We start from the raw sequence: 14,359 nt of genomic DNA on the forward strand, positions 1-14,359 counted from the left end.
CCGAAGAGGATGAATGGAAGGAAAGATGCTGAAGACCCAGGGTCTGACGTTAGGAATCCACCGTCTCCTACAGAGTTACAGAGGGACGAGCCTTTGAACAACGGGATGCTGAAAGATTGTGATCGCCCAGTCCATGTTCTACAACACCAGGATATGAAAGCTGACCGTAAGCGTCCTACAACCACCGACTGCATCTCTGAGTCCCAGCTGACAGATGAAGGGTCTGAGAAACTAGGTGGGAAAGACCAGACTGAGATGATCAGTACTAGAAGTGGGCGTGTCAGGAAGAGTCTTGTTAGATCAAACGCAGTCCAAACCAGCTCAGTGAAAGACGGCGTGGCTCCCAGGGACGGCGCGGCTCCCAGGGACGGCGCGGCTCCCAGGGACGGCGCGGCTCCCAGGGACGGAGCGGCTCCCAGGGACGGCCAGCAAACGGCCACCCTTTCATGTAAAGTTATTATTGAAAGACTCAGCCCTGACATGAGTGATGGGATCAGGCCAGCAGCCTTGCCTGTGGGCCACTCCCCAGAACCTACAGCAGCCTTGCCTGTGGGCCACTCCCCAGAACCTACAACAGCCTTGCCTGTGGGCCACTCCCCAAAACCTACAGCAGCCTTGCCTGTGGGCCACTCCCCAGAATGTACATGGAAAGTTCCCATTGGGAAGGTTCGCTTTGAAATGGGTCCTCCACTACCTCCTCTTCTGATGCCTCTCACTTTAACTCCTCCGAGACCGGTAAAACCTGGCAATCCAAGACAGGTGATTGGTAAACTGTCCTTTCCCTCACCAATGGAAGGGCCTGTTTCCCCTGTGGGATCCCAAACAGCACCTGATGGTCAGATGTTGAGCTCCCCGTCTCGAACCACCCCTTCCTCACCACTACAGTTTGGTTCAGCCACTCCTAAACACGCTGTTCCTGTTCCAGGGAGACTTCCTGCCTTCAGCCCCTCCTCTTCCTCCACTAGTCCCGCCCAGGAGAACTCCATGAGGATTCTAGACAGCATGTATCCAGAACTGTCTGCCCGTGCCTGGACTCTCAGTATCCTCCGAGGAAACCTCTCTATGTCTTCTGCTGAGACGGGGACCACACCTTCCAGCTCTGTCAGTCAGATATCTGGCTTCAAAACCATCAACTCCTCGTCCACGGCTTTCACCAAAACAGAGCAAAGAGGGAAGCGAAGTGGAGTCAACATGCTTCTACCAAAGAGTGCCAAAAGACTGAGGCTGGATAACTGCTCCCCCGGCCCTGCTGGGGCGACGGCCGGCCCTGCTGCGAAGGGGATATCCTCCACGACATCAGCCTGTCCTGACCCACTACTCAGAACACCTCAACATGGGAGTTCTTCACAGCCTACAGAGATGGAGAAACTGTTTGGGAAACCAGCAGGCGAAGCCTCCATATCCCAGGCCTTAGAGAAAGAGAAACTGGTTGGGAAAGCAGCAGGCGAAGCCTCCATATCCCAGGCCTTAGAGAAGATAGCAGCCCAGTGTTTTGACCTGTTACCTGTCATCAAGAGTCACCTGTTTGTTGGGAATCTGTCTAGGAAACCTGTGTTACGGGATGAGGAGAAGGAGGTCCTCTCTGAGTTCTCAAACAATGAGGTTAGTCACGAACAGCTTTGCCTACATAGCATATTTACCGTAGGATCTTTTAAAGGCATGCTTCTGGAGTAGAGGTCGACCGATTATGATTTTTCAACGCCGATACCGATTATTGAAGGACCAAAAAAAGCCGATACCGATTAATCAACCAATTTTTATTTATTTATTTGTAATAATGACAATTACAACAATACTGAATGAACACTTATTTTAACTTAATATAATACATCAATAAAATCAATTTAGCCTCAAATAAATAATGAAACATGTTCAATTTGGTTTAAATAATGCAAAAACAAAGTGTTGGAGAAGAAAGTAAAAGTGCAATATGTGCCATGTAAGAAAGCTACCGTGTCAGTTCCTTGCTCAGAACATGAGAACATATGAAAGCTGGTGGTTCCTTTTTAACGTGAGTCTTCAATATTCCCAGGTAAGAAGTTTTAGGTTGTAGTTATTATAGGACTATTTCCCTCTATACCATTTGTATTTCATTAACCTTTGACTATTGGATGTTCTTATAGGCACTTTAGTATTGCCAGTGTAACAGTATAGCTTCCATCCCTCTCCTCGCTCCTCCCTGGGCTCGAACCAGTAACACAACGACAACAGCCACCATCGAAGCAGCGTTACCCATGCAGAGCAAGGGGAACAACTACTAGAAGGCTCAGAGCGAGTGACGTTTGAAACGCTATTAGCACGCGCTAACTAGCTAGCCATTTCACATTGGTTACACCAGCCTCATCTCGGGAGTTGATAGGCTTGAAGTCATAAACAGCGCAATGCTTGACGCACAACGAAGAGCTGCTGGCAAAACGCACGAAAGTGCTGTTTGAATGAATGTTTACGCGCCTGCTTCTGCCTACCACTGCTCAGTCAGATACTTAGGTGTATGCTCAGTCAGATTATATGCAACGCAGGACACGCTAGATAATATCTAGTAATATCATCAACCATGTGTAGTTAACTAGTGATTATGGTTGATTGTTTTTTTATAAGATAAGTTTAATGCTAGCTAGCAACTTACCTTGGCTTACTGCATTCGCGTAACAGGCAGGCTCCTCGTGGAGTGCAATGAGAGGCAGGTGGTTAGAGCGTTGGACTAGTTAACTGTAAGGTTGCAAGATTGGTTCCCCCGAGCTGACAGGGTGAAAATCTGTCGTTCTGCCCCTGAACGAGGCACTTAACCCACCGTTCCTAGGCCGTCATTGAAAATAAGAATGTGTTCTTAACTGACTTGCCTAGTTAAATAACGGTAAAAATGAAAACTTGAAATCGGCCCTAATTAATCGGCCATTCCGATTAATCGGTCGACCTCTATTCTGGATTTTGTCAATGAGACCCTTTATCGACTTCCCCAGAGTCAGGTGGTCTCCTTTATCGACTTCCCCAGAGTCAGGTGGTCTCCTTTATCGACTTCCCCAGAGTCAGGTGGTCTCCTTTATCGACTTCCCCAGAGTCAGGTGGTCTCCTTTATCGACTTCCCCAGAGTCAGGTGGTCTCCTTTATCGACTTCCCCAGAGTCAGGTGGTCTCCTTTATCGACTTCCCCAGAGTCAGGTGGTCTCCTTTATCGACTTCCCCAGAGTCAGGTGGTCTCCTTTATCGACTTCCCCAGAGTCAGGTGGTCTCCTTTATCGACTTCCCCAGAGTCAGGTGGTCTCCTTTATCGACTTCCCCAGAGTCAAGTGGTCTCCTTTATCGACTTCCCCAGAGTCAGGTGGTCTCGTGGATACCATTTTTATGTCTCCGTGCAGTTTGAACGTAGTTGCTAACTAGCGTTAGCATAATGACTAGAAGTTAATGGTATCTGCTAGCAGAGATCCTAAAGTATCCCTTTAATTTGTAGACGGTAACACCTTTTACATGGTTGTCCTGTGAATCGTTGGTACATGGCTGTCCTGTGACTCATTGGTACATGGTTGTCCTGTGAATCGTTGGTACATGGTTGTCCTGTGACTCGTTGGTACATGGTTGTCCTGTGACTCATTGGTACATGGTTGTCCTGTGAATCATTGGTACATGGTTGTCCTGTGAATCATTGGTACATGTCTGTCCTGTGAATCGTTGGTACTGTGAATCATTGGTACATGGCTGTTCTGTGACTTGTCAGCCTCTGGCAGATGACCTGATGTCGGTGATGCTGACTAAGCTGAAGACTGAGAGGACTGAGCTGCCTGGGTCTCACCTCCAGGCTCTGGTTAGAGTCTACACTGCTCTGTGCCGACGGAGGAGGGACTGGGACAGAGCACATATCCTGGCCTACAGCATCCTTAGAGAAGGTAACACATCCTGGCCTACAGCGTCCTTAGAGAAGGTAGCACATCCTGGCCTACAGCATCCTTAGAGAAGGTAACACATCCTGGCCTACGGCATCCTTAGAGAAGGTAACACATCCTGGCCTACAGCATCCTTAGAGAAGGTAACACATCTTGGCCTACGGCGTCCTTAGAGAAGGTAACACATCTTGGCCTACGGCGTCCTTAGAGAAGGTAACACATCCTGGCCTACAGCGTCCTTAGAGAAGGTAACACATCCTGGCCTACAGCGTCCTTAGAGAAGGTAACACATCCTGGCCTACGGCGTCCTTAGAGAAGGTAACACATCCTGGCCTACAGCGTCCTTAGAGAAGGTAACACATCCTGGCCTACAGCGTCCTTAGAGAAGGTAACACATCCTGGCCTACAGCGTCCTTAGAGAAGGTAACACATCCTGGCCTACAGTGTCCTTAGAGAAGGTACGGCGTCCTTAGAGAAGGTAACACATCCTGGCCTACAGTGTCCTTAGAGAAGGTAACATGGCTTCATTGAATAGCTTGATTTGACTGACGTCACTTGACTTCACAGCTTGAGTTGACATTGTTTCTGTTCTTGTTCCCCCCCAGATTTCCCTGAGTCAACCAAGCTGGTTCTGTTCATGGTGACCACATGGCCCAATGTGTTCTCCTGCAGGACTGTAGTGTGCCAGGCCATCCACACGGTCACCAAGGTCAAAGCTCAAGGAGAGGTGCTCCACTGCCTAACTGCTTACCTGGGTTGGGAGAAGGTATGGCATCTCTGTAATCTTGGTCTGTGGTCATGAGGTTTTATGGATCTACTGTTGTCTATTGGTCTCCGCCTTCTGATCAATTAACAGAGGGAAGAGTTGTCGGTATTCCGTCACTGAGAAGGCCATTTCCTGTTTGTGTATTGTGAAGCTTGGCGTAACATCTGTTTGGACTTCATGCCATGTCTGTGTCCCCAGAGTCCTCCTAGTGACGTGGATCAGTTGGTGTCCCGCACGTTGACGTCCGTCAGAGCTGCAGCTGAGATGACCTTCCAGAAACACCCGCGACAGGGACAGGACCTGAACCCCGTTGCCTGGCAACACGTCTTCACCCTGGAGCTGCTCTGCTCTCATACACACTGGAAGTGGACCCATGACAACCTACTGAGGTAGAAAGCAGGCCTGCTATTGGTTGTTGTTGACTGCCACAGCTGGACTGAAATTCACCAGCTAACAAAACAGTGAAGACAGAACCAGATGCATACATTTAGCAAACTCTTTTAATGTCATTATGACCATCCAGATAAATAATAATCTAGCTAGACAGCATGTGGGGGGGGGGGTGGAAAACGACCTAAAAATGATTTTGTGAAGCGTTGAAGATGGTTAGATAATGTATGTAACGAACTCAGCCAGTTAGCCCCATTTGACTGCAGATGTCACTTTTTAGGTGACATCTGCAAAATTCACACAGAAATGCGAGTTATAGATCTGTCATTTGTCATTGAAAGCCAGTCTAAGAAGAGGTAGATCTGTTCTATGTCACTATTTCTATGCTTCCGGTCTAAAGTTGAATTTTTTTCATCTTTTGGTTTTGGTTTTGTACACCGGCCCGGCTGTAAACAGTAAATATGGTTGTAGAAAAGATACAGCGATTTAGATGGTACAATGATTCTCTACACTATACAGTCATGGCCAAAAGTTTTGAGAATGACACAAATATTAATTTCCAAAAAGTTTGCTGCTTCAGTGTCTTTAGATATTTTTGTCAGATGTTACTATGAAATACTGAAGTGTAATTACAAGTGTCAAAGGCTTTTATTGACAATTACATGAAGTTGATGCAAAGAGTCAATATTTGCAGTGTTGACCCTTCTTTTTCAAGACCTCTGCAATCCGCCCTGGCATGCTGTCAATTAACTTCTGGGCCACATCCTGACTGATGGCAGCCCATTCTTGCATAATCAATGCTTGGAGTTTGTCAGAATTTGCAGGTTTTTGTTTGTCCACCCGCCTCTTGAGGATTGACCACAAGTTCTCAATGGGATTAAGGTCTGGGGAGTTTCCTGGCCATGGACCCAAAATATAAATGTTTTGTTCCCCGAGCCACTTAGTTATCACTTTTGCCTAATGGCAAGGTGCTCCATCATGCTGGAAAAGGCATTGTTCGTCACCAAACTGTTCCTGGATGGTTGGGAGAAGGTGCTCTAGAAGGATGTGTTGGTACCATTCTTTATTCATGGCTGTGTTCTTAGGTAAAATTGTGAGTGAGCCCACTCCCTTGGCTGAGAAGCAACCCCACACATGAATGGTCTCAGGATGCTTTACTGTTGGCATGACACAGGACTGATGGTAGCGCTCACCTTGTCTTCTCCGGACAAGCTTTTCCCGGATGCCCCAAACAATCGGAAAGGGGATTCATCAGAGAAAACGACTTTACCCCAGTCCTCAGCAGTCCAATCCCTGTACCTTTTGCAGAATATCAGTCTGTCCCTGATGTTTTTCCTGGAGAGAAGTGGCTTCTTTGCTGCCCTTCTTGACACCAGGCCATCCTCAGAAAGTCTTCGCCTCACTGTCCGTGCAGATGCACTCACACCTGCCTGCTGCCATTCCTGAGCAAGCTCTGTACTGGTGGTGCCCCGATCCCGCAGCTGAATCAACTTTAGGAGACGGTCCTGGCGCTTGCTGGATTTTCTTGGGCGCCATGACGCCTTCTTCACAACAATTGAACCGCTCTCCTTGAAGTTCTTGATGAACTTGGTTGATCAAATGGTTGATTTAGGTGCAATTTTACTGGCAGCAATATCCTTGCCTGTGAAGCCCTTTTTGTGCGAAGCAATGATGATGGCATGTGTTTCTTTGCAGGTAACCATGGTTGACAGAGGAAGAACAATGATTCCAAGCACCACCCTCCTTTTGAAGCTTCCAGTCTGTTATTCGAACTCAATCAGCATGACAGAGTGATCTCCAGCCCTGTCCTCGTCAACACCCACACCTGTGTTAACGTGATAATCACTGACATGATGTCAGCTGGTCCTTTTTTCTGGTCCAGGGCTGAAATGCAGTGGAAATGTTTTTTGGGGGGGATTCAGTTCATTTGCATGGCCAAGAGGGACCTTGCAATGAATTGCAATTCATCTGATCACTCTTCATAACATTCTGGAGTATATGCAAATTTCCATCATACAAACTGAGGCAGCAGACTTTGAAAATTAATATTTGTCATTCTCAACTTTCGGCCACAACCTGTATCACGATATCAGTCAGTGGAGATAGAGACAACATGACAGACTGAAGACAGTAGATACAGTATGTAGGAGTGTTTATCAGTCAGATAGAGACAGCATGACAGACTGAAGACAGTAGATACAGTATGTAGGAGTGTGTATCAGTCAGAGACAACATGACAGACTGAAGACAGTAGATACAGTATGTAGGAGTGTGTATCAGTCAGTGAATCGTGGCCTTAGGTGTGTTGTTGTTGTTCTGTTTAAAGTACAGAGCTGTGGCCGATGATGAACTCCTGGGTGACCCAGCCCAGGTCAAGACAAACACCCATCCAGGATGTCACTGTGGCTGCGGTCCTCAGACTCATAGGTGGGTGGTGTTTTGTTTGTGTAAAAAAAAAAATCATGAAACACTTTCTTTTTTTATATATATATATACAGTGCCTTGCGAAAGTATTCGGCCCCCTTGAACTTTGCGACCTTTTGCCACATTTCAGGCTTCAAACATAAAGATATAAAACTTAATTTTTTTGTGAAGAATCAACAACAAGTGGGACACAATCATGAAGTGGAACGACATTTATTGGATATTTCAAACTTTTTTAACAAATCAAAAACTGAAAAATTGGGCGTGCAAAATTATTCAGCCCCCTTAAGTTAATACTTTGTAGCGCCACCTTTTGCTGCGATTACAGCTGTAAGTCGCTTGGGGTATGTCTCTATAAGTTTTGCACATCGAGAAACTGACATTTTTTCCCATTCCTCCTTGCAAAACAGCTCGAGCTCAGTGAGGTTGGATGGAGAGCATTTGTGAACAGCAGTTTTCAGTTCTTTCCACAGATTCTCGATTGGATTCAGGTCTGGACTTTGACTTGGCCATTCTAACACCTGGATATGTTTATTTTTGAACCATTCCATTGTAGATTTTGCTTTATGTTTTGGATCATTGTCTTGTTGGAAGACAAATCTCCGTCCCAGTCTCAGGTCTTTTGCAGACTCCATCAGGTTTTCTTCCAGAATGGTCCTGTATTTAGCTCCATCCATCTTCCCATCAATTTTAACCATCTTCCCTGTCCCTGCTGAAGAAAAGCAGGCCCAAACCATGATGCTGCCACCACCATGTTTGACAGTGGGGATGGTGTGTTCAGGGTGATGAGCTGTGTTGCTTTTACGCCAAACATAACGTTTTGCATTGTTGCCAAAAAGTTTAATTTTGGTTTCATCTGACCAGAGCACCTTCTTCCACATGTTTGGTGTGTCTCCCAGGTGGCTTGTGGCAAACTTTAAACAACACTTTTTATGGATATCTTTTAAGAAATGGCTTTCTTCTTGCCACTCTTCCATAAAGGCCAGATTTGTGCAATATACGACTGATTGTTGTCCTATGGACAGAGTCTCCCTCCTCAGCTGTAGATCTCTGCAGTTCATCCAGAGTGATCATGGGCCTCTTGGTATGAGCTGAAAGTTTAGAGGGACGGCCAGGTCTTGGTAGATTTGCAGTGGTCTGATACTCCTTCCATTTCAATATTATCGCTTGCACAGTGCTCCTTGGGATGTTTAAAGCTTGGGAAATCTTTTTGTATCCAAATCCGGCTTTAAACTTCTTCACAACAGTATCTCGGACCTGCCTGGTGTGTTCTTTGTTCTTCATGATGCTCTCTGCGCTTTTAACGGACCTCAGACTATCACAGTGTAGGTGCATTTATACGGAGAATTGATTACACACAGGTGGATTGTATTTATCATCATTAGTCATTTAGGTCAACATTGGATCATTCAGAGATCCTCACTGAACTTCTGGAGAGAGTTTGCTGCACTGAAAGTAAAGGGGCTGAATAATTTTGCACGCCCAATTTTTCAGTTTTTGATTTGTTAAAAAAGTTTGAAATATCCAATAAATGTCGTGATTGTGTCCCACTTGTTGTTGATTCTTTTATATCTTTGTTTGAAGACTGAAATGTGGCAAAAGGTCGCAAAGTTCAAGGGGGCCGAATACTTTCGCAAGGCACTGTATAATTTGTACTGACCAATGAAGTGTAACCATGAGAACCACCTCGTTAGGGCGCCTCGGGCAGCTCGGAATAAAGGAGAGATGCGGCTCGTCTGTGAAGAACATCGCCAGGGTCATCAACACATTCGCCAGACACGGACAGTCAGAAGGTAACCAACCGTCTACTGTAAAGCTTCTGGAATGGTCCATCTATATTTCATCAGTCATTCTACTCAGACGGACTGACATCCCAGTCGCTTTAACCCGGCAGAATGTCTATTGTCAGGGTGAAATACTGCCACGGCTGAATGTGTGTAGTTCAATGCTTCAGGATGAAATACTGCCACGGCTGAATGTGTGTAGTTCAATGCTTCAGGATGAACATACTGCCACGGCTGAATGTGGCTAGCTAGCTAAACTATGACTGGGCACAATCCCAGCTCGTGCTACTACCAATACAAACATGGTCATAGCTGTAGTATGAATCTGCAGGTAGCTAAAGCTAACAGACTAGGGTAAACGTTAGCTAGCTAACATTAGGCTATAACTAGCAGCGCGAATGGATTTCTGATTCAAATCATATTACTACACAGATTATACATGTAACATTAGCTAGCGAGCCAGCATGCTAACTAACAGTACACTTTAGCTTGCAATAAAAACACATTTCTGACAAAATTAAGAACTTATATCTGAAATTGTAGCTAGACTCTTACATGGAGGAACGCTTCACGGTAGACTGGAACCATGTTTAACTCAGGTTTGGTTGTAGCTACGTCTTGTTTGGCAGCGTTGTGTCAAGTCACTCCGGTTCACACTGACTGGAACCATTTAACTCCGGTTTGGTTGTAGCTACATCTTGTTTGGCAGCGTTGTGTCAAGTCACTCTGGTTCACACTGACTGGAACCATTTAACTCCGGTTTGGTTGTAGCTACGTCTTGTTTGGCAGCGTTGTGTCAAGTCACTCCGGTTCACACTGACTGGAACCATTTAACTCCGGTTTGGTTGTAGCTACATTTTGTTTGGCAGCGTTGTGTCAAGTCACTCTGGTTCACACTGACTGGAACCATTTAACTCCGGTTTGGTTGTAGCTACATCTTGTTTGGCAGCGTTGTGTCAAGTCACTCTGGTTCACACTGACTGGAACCATTTAACTCCGGTTTGGTTGTAGCTACATCTTGTTTGGCAGCGTTGTGTCAAGTCACTCTGGTTCACACTGACTGGAACCATGTTTAACTCCGGTTTGGTTGTAGCTACATCTTGTTTGGCAGCGTTGTGTCAAGTCACTCTGGTTCACACTGACTGGAACCATGTTTAACTCAGGTTTGGTTGTAGCTACATCTTGTTTGGCAGCGTTGTGCCAAGTCACTCCGGTTCACACTGACTGGAACCATTTAACTCCGGTTTGGTTGTAGCTACATCTTGTTTGGCAGCGTTGTGTCAAGTCACTCCGGTTCACACTGACTGTGGCCTGTGCAGAAAGTAGCCCATCACTTGTTCCAACTGATCTGTCGATAGCGCCTGCTACATTCAGGCTTTCAATGTTGCTGAGAAAAGTAGAAAAACATTTGTAGTTCTCAATGGCTAACGTTATATCTTTCAAAAACGGTGCGGTAGAAACGACTGTCAACACATACTGAACAGCTCACGTTATAGACAGAAGCATCCGGCATGGTAGACCAATCCAAACTCCTCTCCTGGCATGTCCAGCCCATTCATTATCTCGGCCAATCATGGCTATTTGTGGCTAAACCAACTAGGCTCGTAATTTAACCATTGTATTTGTATTTATGGATGGAATACAAGTTTGTTATTAAGGCACATGAACGTTCACATATTCCAGAAGGCATTTCTGTCAAAAAAATGCTTTTTGATTTAGAAGAAAAAATGTTTACGTTTACAAATGCCGCTTCTGTGACGTGGGACATGCAGAATGTATTCAGATGCCTTGACTTTTGTTAGGTTACAGACTTATTCTAAATGGATTACACTGTTGTTTTCCCCCTCATCTACACACAATACCCCATAATGACATCACAATACCCCATAATGACATCACAATACCCCATAATGACATCACAATACCCCATAATGAACAAAGCAAAAAAAAGGTTAAGACACGTTGTTAATTTATAAAAATAAAAACTGAAATATTACATTTACATCAGTATTCAGACCATTTACTCAGTACTTTGTTTAAGAACCTTTGGCAGCGATTACAGCCATGAGACTTCTTGGGTATGACGCTACAAGCTTGGCACACCTGTATTTGGGGAGTTTCTCCCATTCTTCTCTGCAGATCCTCTCAAGCTCTGGCAGGTTGGATGCACAGCTATTTTCAGGTCTCTCCAGAGATGTTCAGGCTCTTGCTTGGCCACTCAAGGACATTCAGAGACTTGTCCTGAAGCCACTTCTGCATTGTCTTGGCTGTGTGCTAAGGGTCGTTGTCCTGTTGGATGGTGAACCTCGATTCTGACTATTCTCTCCCAGTCCCTGTGACTGAAAACATCCCCACAGCATGATGCTGCCACCACCGTGCTTCACTGTAGGGATGGTGCCAGGTTTCCTCCAGACGTGACGCTTGGCATTCAGGCCAAAGTGATTCATATTGGTTTCATCAGACCAGAGAAACTTGTTTCTCATGGTCTCAGAGTCCTTTAGGTGCCTTTTGGCAAACTCCAAGCGGTCTGTAATGTGCCTTTTATTGAGGAGTGTCTTTCGTCTGGCCACTCTACCATAAAGGCCTGATTGGTGGAATGCTGCAGAGATGGTTGTCCTTCTGGAAGGTTCTACTATCTCCACAGAGTAAGTCTGGAGCTCTATCAGTGACCATCGGGTTCTTGGTCACCTCTCCGACCAAGGCCCTTCTCCCCTGATTGCTCAGTTTGGCCTGGGGGCCAGCTCTAGGAAGAGTCTTGGTGGTTCAAAACTTCTTCCATTTTAAGAATTATGGAGGCCAATGTGTTCTTGGGGACCTTCTGAAATGTTTTGGTTCCCTTCTCCAGATCTGTGCCTTGACACAATCCTGTCTCGGAGCTCTACGGACAATTTTATTCAACCTCATGGCTTGGTTTTTGCTCCGACATGCACTGTCAACTGTGGGACCTCATATAGACAGGTGTGGGCCTTTCCAAATCATGTCCAATCAATTGAACAGGTGGACTCCAATCAAGTTGTGTGAACATCTCAAGGATGATCAATGGAAACCGGATGCACCTGAGCTCACAATCACCCGACCTCAACCCATTTGAGATGGTTTGGGATGAGTTGGACTGCCCAGTGAATGAAAAGCAGCCAACAAGTGCTATGTGGGAACTCATTCAAGACTGTTGGAAAATAATTCCAGGTGAAGCTGGTTGAGAGAATGCCAAGATTGTGCAAAGCTGTCAAGGCAAAGGGTGGCTACTTTGAAGATAAATAAAATATATTTTATATTTGAGTATCTATCACTTTCTTTTGGTTACTACATTATTCCATGTGTTTTATTTCATAGTTTTAATGTCTTTACTATTATTCTACAATATAGAAAATTGTAAAAAATAAATTAACTCTGGAATGAGTAGGTGTCCAAACTTTTAGTAAGGTATTTAATTTGTCTAACCCTAACCCTTTGTCATTATGGGGTATTGTGATGTCATTATAGGGTATTGTGATGTCATTATGGGGTATTGTGATGTCATTATAGGGTATTGTGATGTCATTATAGGGTATTGTGATGTCATTATGGGGTATTGTGTGTAGATTGCTGATATTTGTATTTAATTTAATCCATTTTAGGTTAAGGCTGTAAACATAAAATGTGTAAAAAGTCCAGGGTTCTGATTACCTTCTGAAGGCGCTGTACGCCTCGTTTCCTGATAACCTCAGTTTCTGGGTGGGATGTATGTACCTGTAACCCTAACTCTTCTGCTAAAAACAACAAGTAATTCTGCTCAGACGGGACCGGGCAGACGGGACCGGGCAGACGGGACCGGGCAGACATCTGTCCAGTCTCATCTGAGCAGAATTACTTTTTGTTTCGTTTTTACAGATGAGACTTGGACAGATCTGAGTGTCTGAATTGGACAGATGGCCAACCAATGAGTCTCTGTGATGTCTTTTCCAGGTGTTCCCTGGGAGGTCCAGCTGGCAGCTGTCTACACTGTCTACGACCTGTCGCCTAGCAACCCCAAGGAGGCTCTGGCTGCGCTGGCGTCTTGGCGAGGAGAGACCACCCAGCCCGTCCCCCCCGCTGTCACCAGCTGCATCACACAGATCGCCTCGCTCTGCCGACACATCAAACCCTAGTCCCTAAAACCTAGCTCCTAATCCCTAGCTCCTATTCCCTAGCTCCTAACCCCTAGTCTTTAACCCCTAGCTCCTAACCCCTAGCTCCTAACCCCTAGCTCCTAACCCCTAGCTCCTAGCCCCTAGCTCCTAACCCCTAGCTCCTGACCCCTAGTCCCTTAAACCTAGCTCCTATTCCCTAGTCCTTAACCCTTCCACACCCCTAACCCTTAGCTCCTAACCCCTAGCCCCTAACCACTAGCTCCTATTCCCTAGTCCTTAACCCTTCCACACCCCTAACACTTAGCTCCTAACCCCCTAACCACTAGCTCCTAATCCCTAGTCCTTAACCCTTCCTAACCCTTAGCTCCTAACCCCTAGCTCCTAACCCTTAGTTCCTAACCCCTAGCTCCTAATCCCTAGTCCTTAACCCCTAGCTCCTAATCCCTAGTCCTTAACACCTCCACACCCCTAACCCCTAGCTCATAATCCCTAGTCCTTAACTGTTACCTATCCATACCTTTTCAGATCTGACACCTTGAACCCTGCTGTGGACTGAACTTCTGGGACTGGTTTTAATGTCCATATTATTTATCTGTTGGTTAACGCATCACGTTCCCCTTGATGTTTTCTGTTGCGGTTCTTTATATGTTAAGCATGACTTTGTAAATATGATGTTGTATACAATATCTTCTTACTTCTGTAAATGTTTTGTAAATGTTCACTGTTACAGAGCCTATTATTTCTATTTAATTTGACAAATTAAAATCTAAGAGGTAAACATTGTTTAATAATATGATTCAATGATTGTCTCATGGAAGACTGCTCCACTTCTCCATATTGACCATCATCCATCCAGCATTCATTATCCATCCATCAACTATCCATGCCACTGCTCTGTCTTGACCTTTAAAGGGTCATTATTACTGACCAGTCATCCATCATCCATCCATCATTCATCCATCCATTGTCCGTCATTCATCCATCCAGCATGCATCCATCATTCATCCAT

The 14,359-nt window shown here is 45.4% G+C and overlaps 1 protein-coding gene across 1 annotated transcript; it reads left to right on the top strand.

The window, feature by feature from the left end:
* The first annotated feature begins 9 nt into the window (after window positions 1-9).
* On the top strand, window positions 10-14,128 carry LOC139394166 (little elongation complex subunit 1-like). The gene is made up of 7 exons (XM_071142205.1): window positions 10-1,602; window positions 3,712-3,880; window positions 4,483-4,643; window positions 4,842-5,032; window positions 7,360-7,460; window positions 9,152-9,250; window positions 13,187-14,128. Exons 1-7 carry the CDS (start codon window positions 10-12, stop codon window positions 13,366-13,368), a joined length of 2,496 nt encoding a protein of 831 aa, XP_070998306.1. The 3' UTR covers window positions 13,369-14,128.
* Window positions 14,129-14,359: the final 231 nt, after the last annotated feature.

Source organism: Oncorhynchus clarkii, unplaced genomic scaffold (assembly GCF_045791955.1).
Source record: "Oncorhynchus clarkii lewisi isolate Uvic-CL-2024 unplaced genomic scaffold, UVic_Ocla_1.0 unplaced_contig_2184_pilon_pilon, whole genome shotgun sequence".
Classification (NCBI taxonomy): domain Eukaryota; kingdom Metazoa; phylum Chordata; class Actinopteri; order Salmoniformes; family Salmonidae; genus Oncorhynchus; species Oncorhynchus clarkii.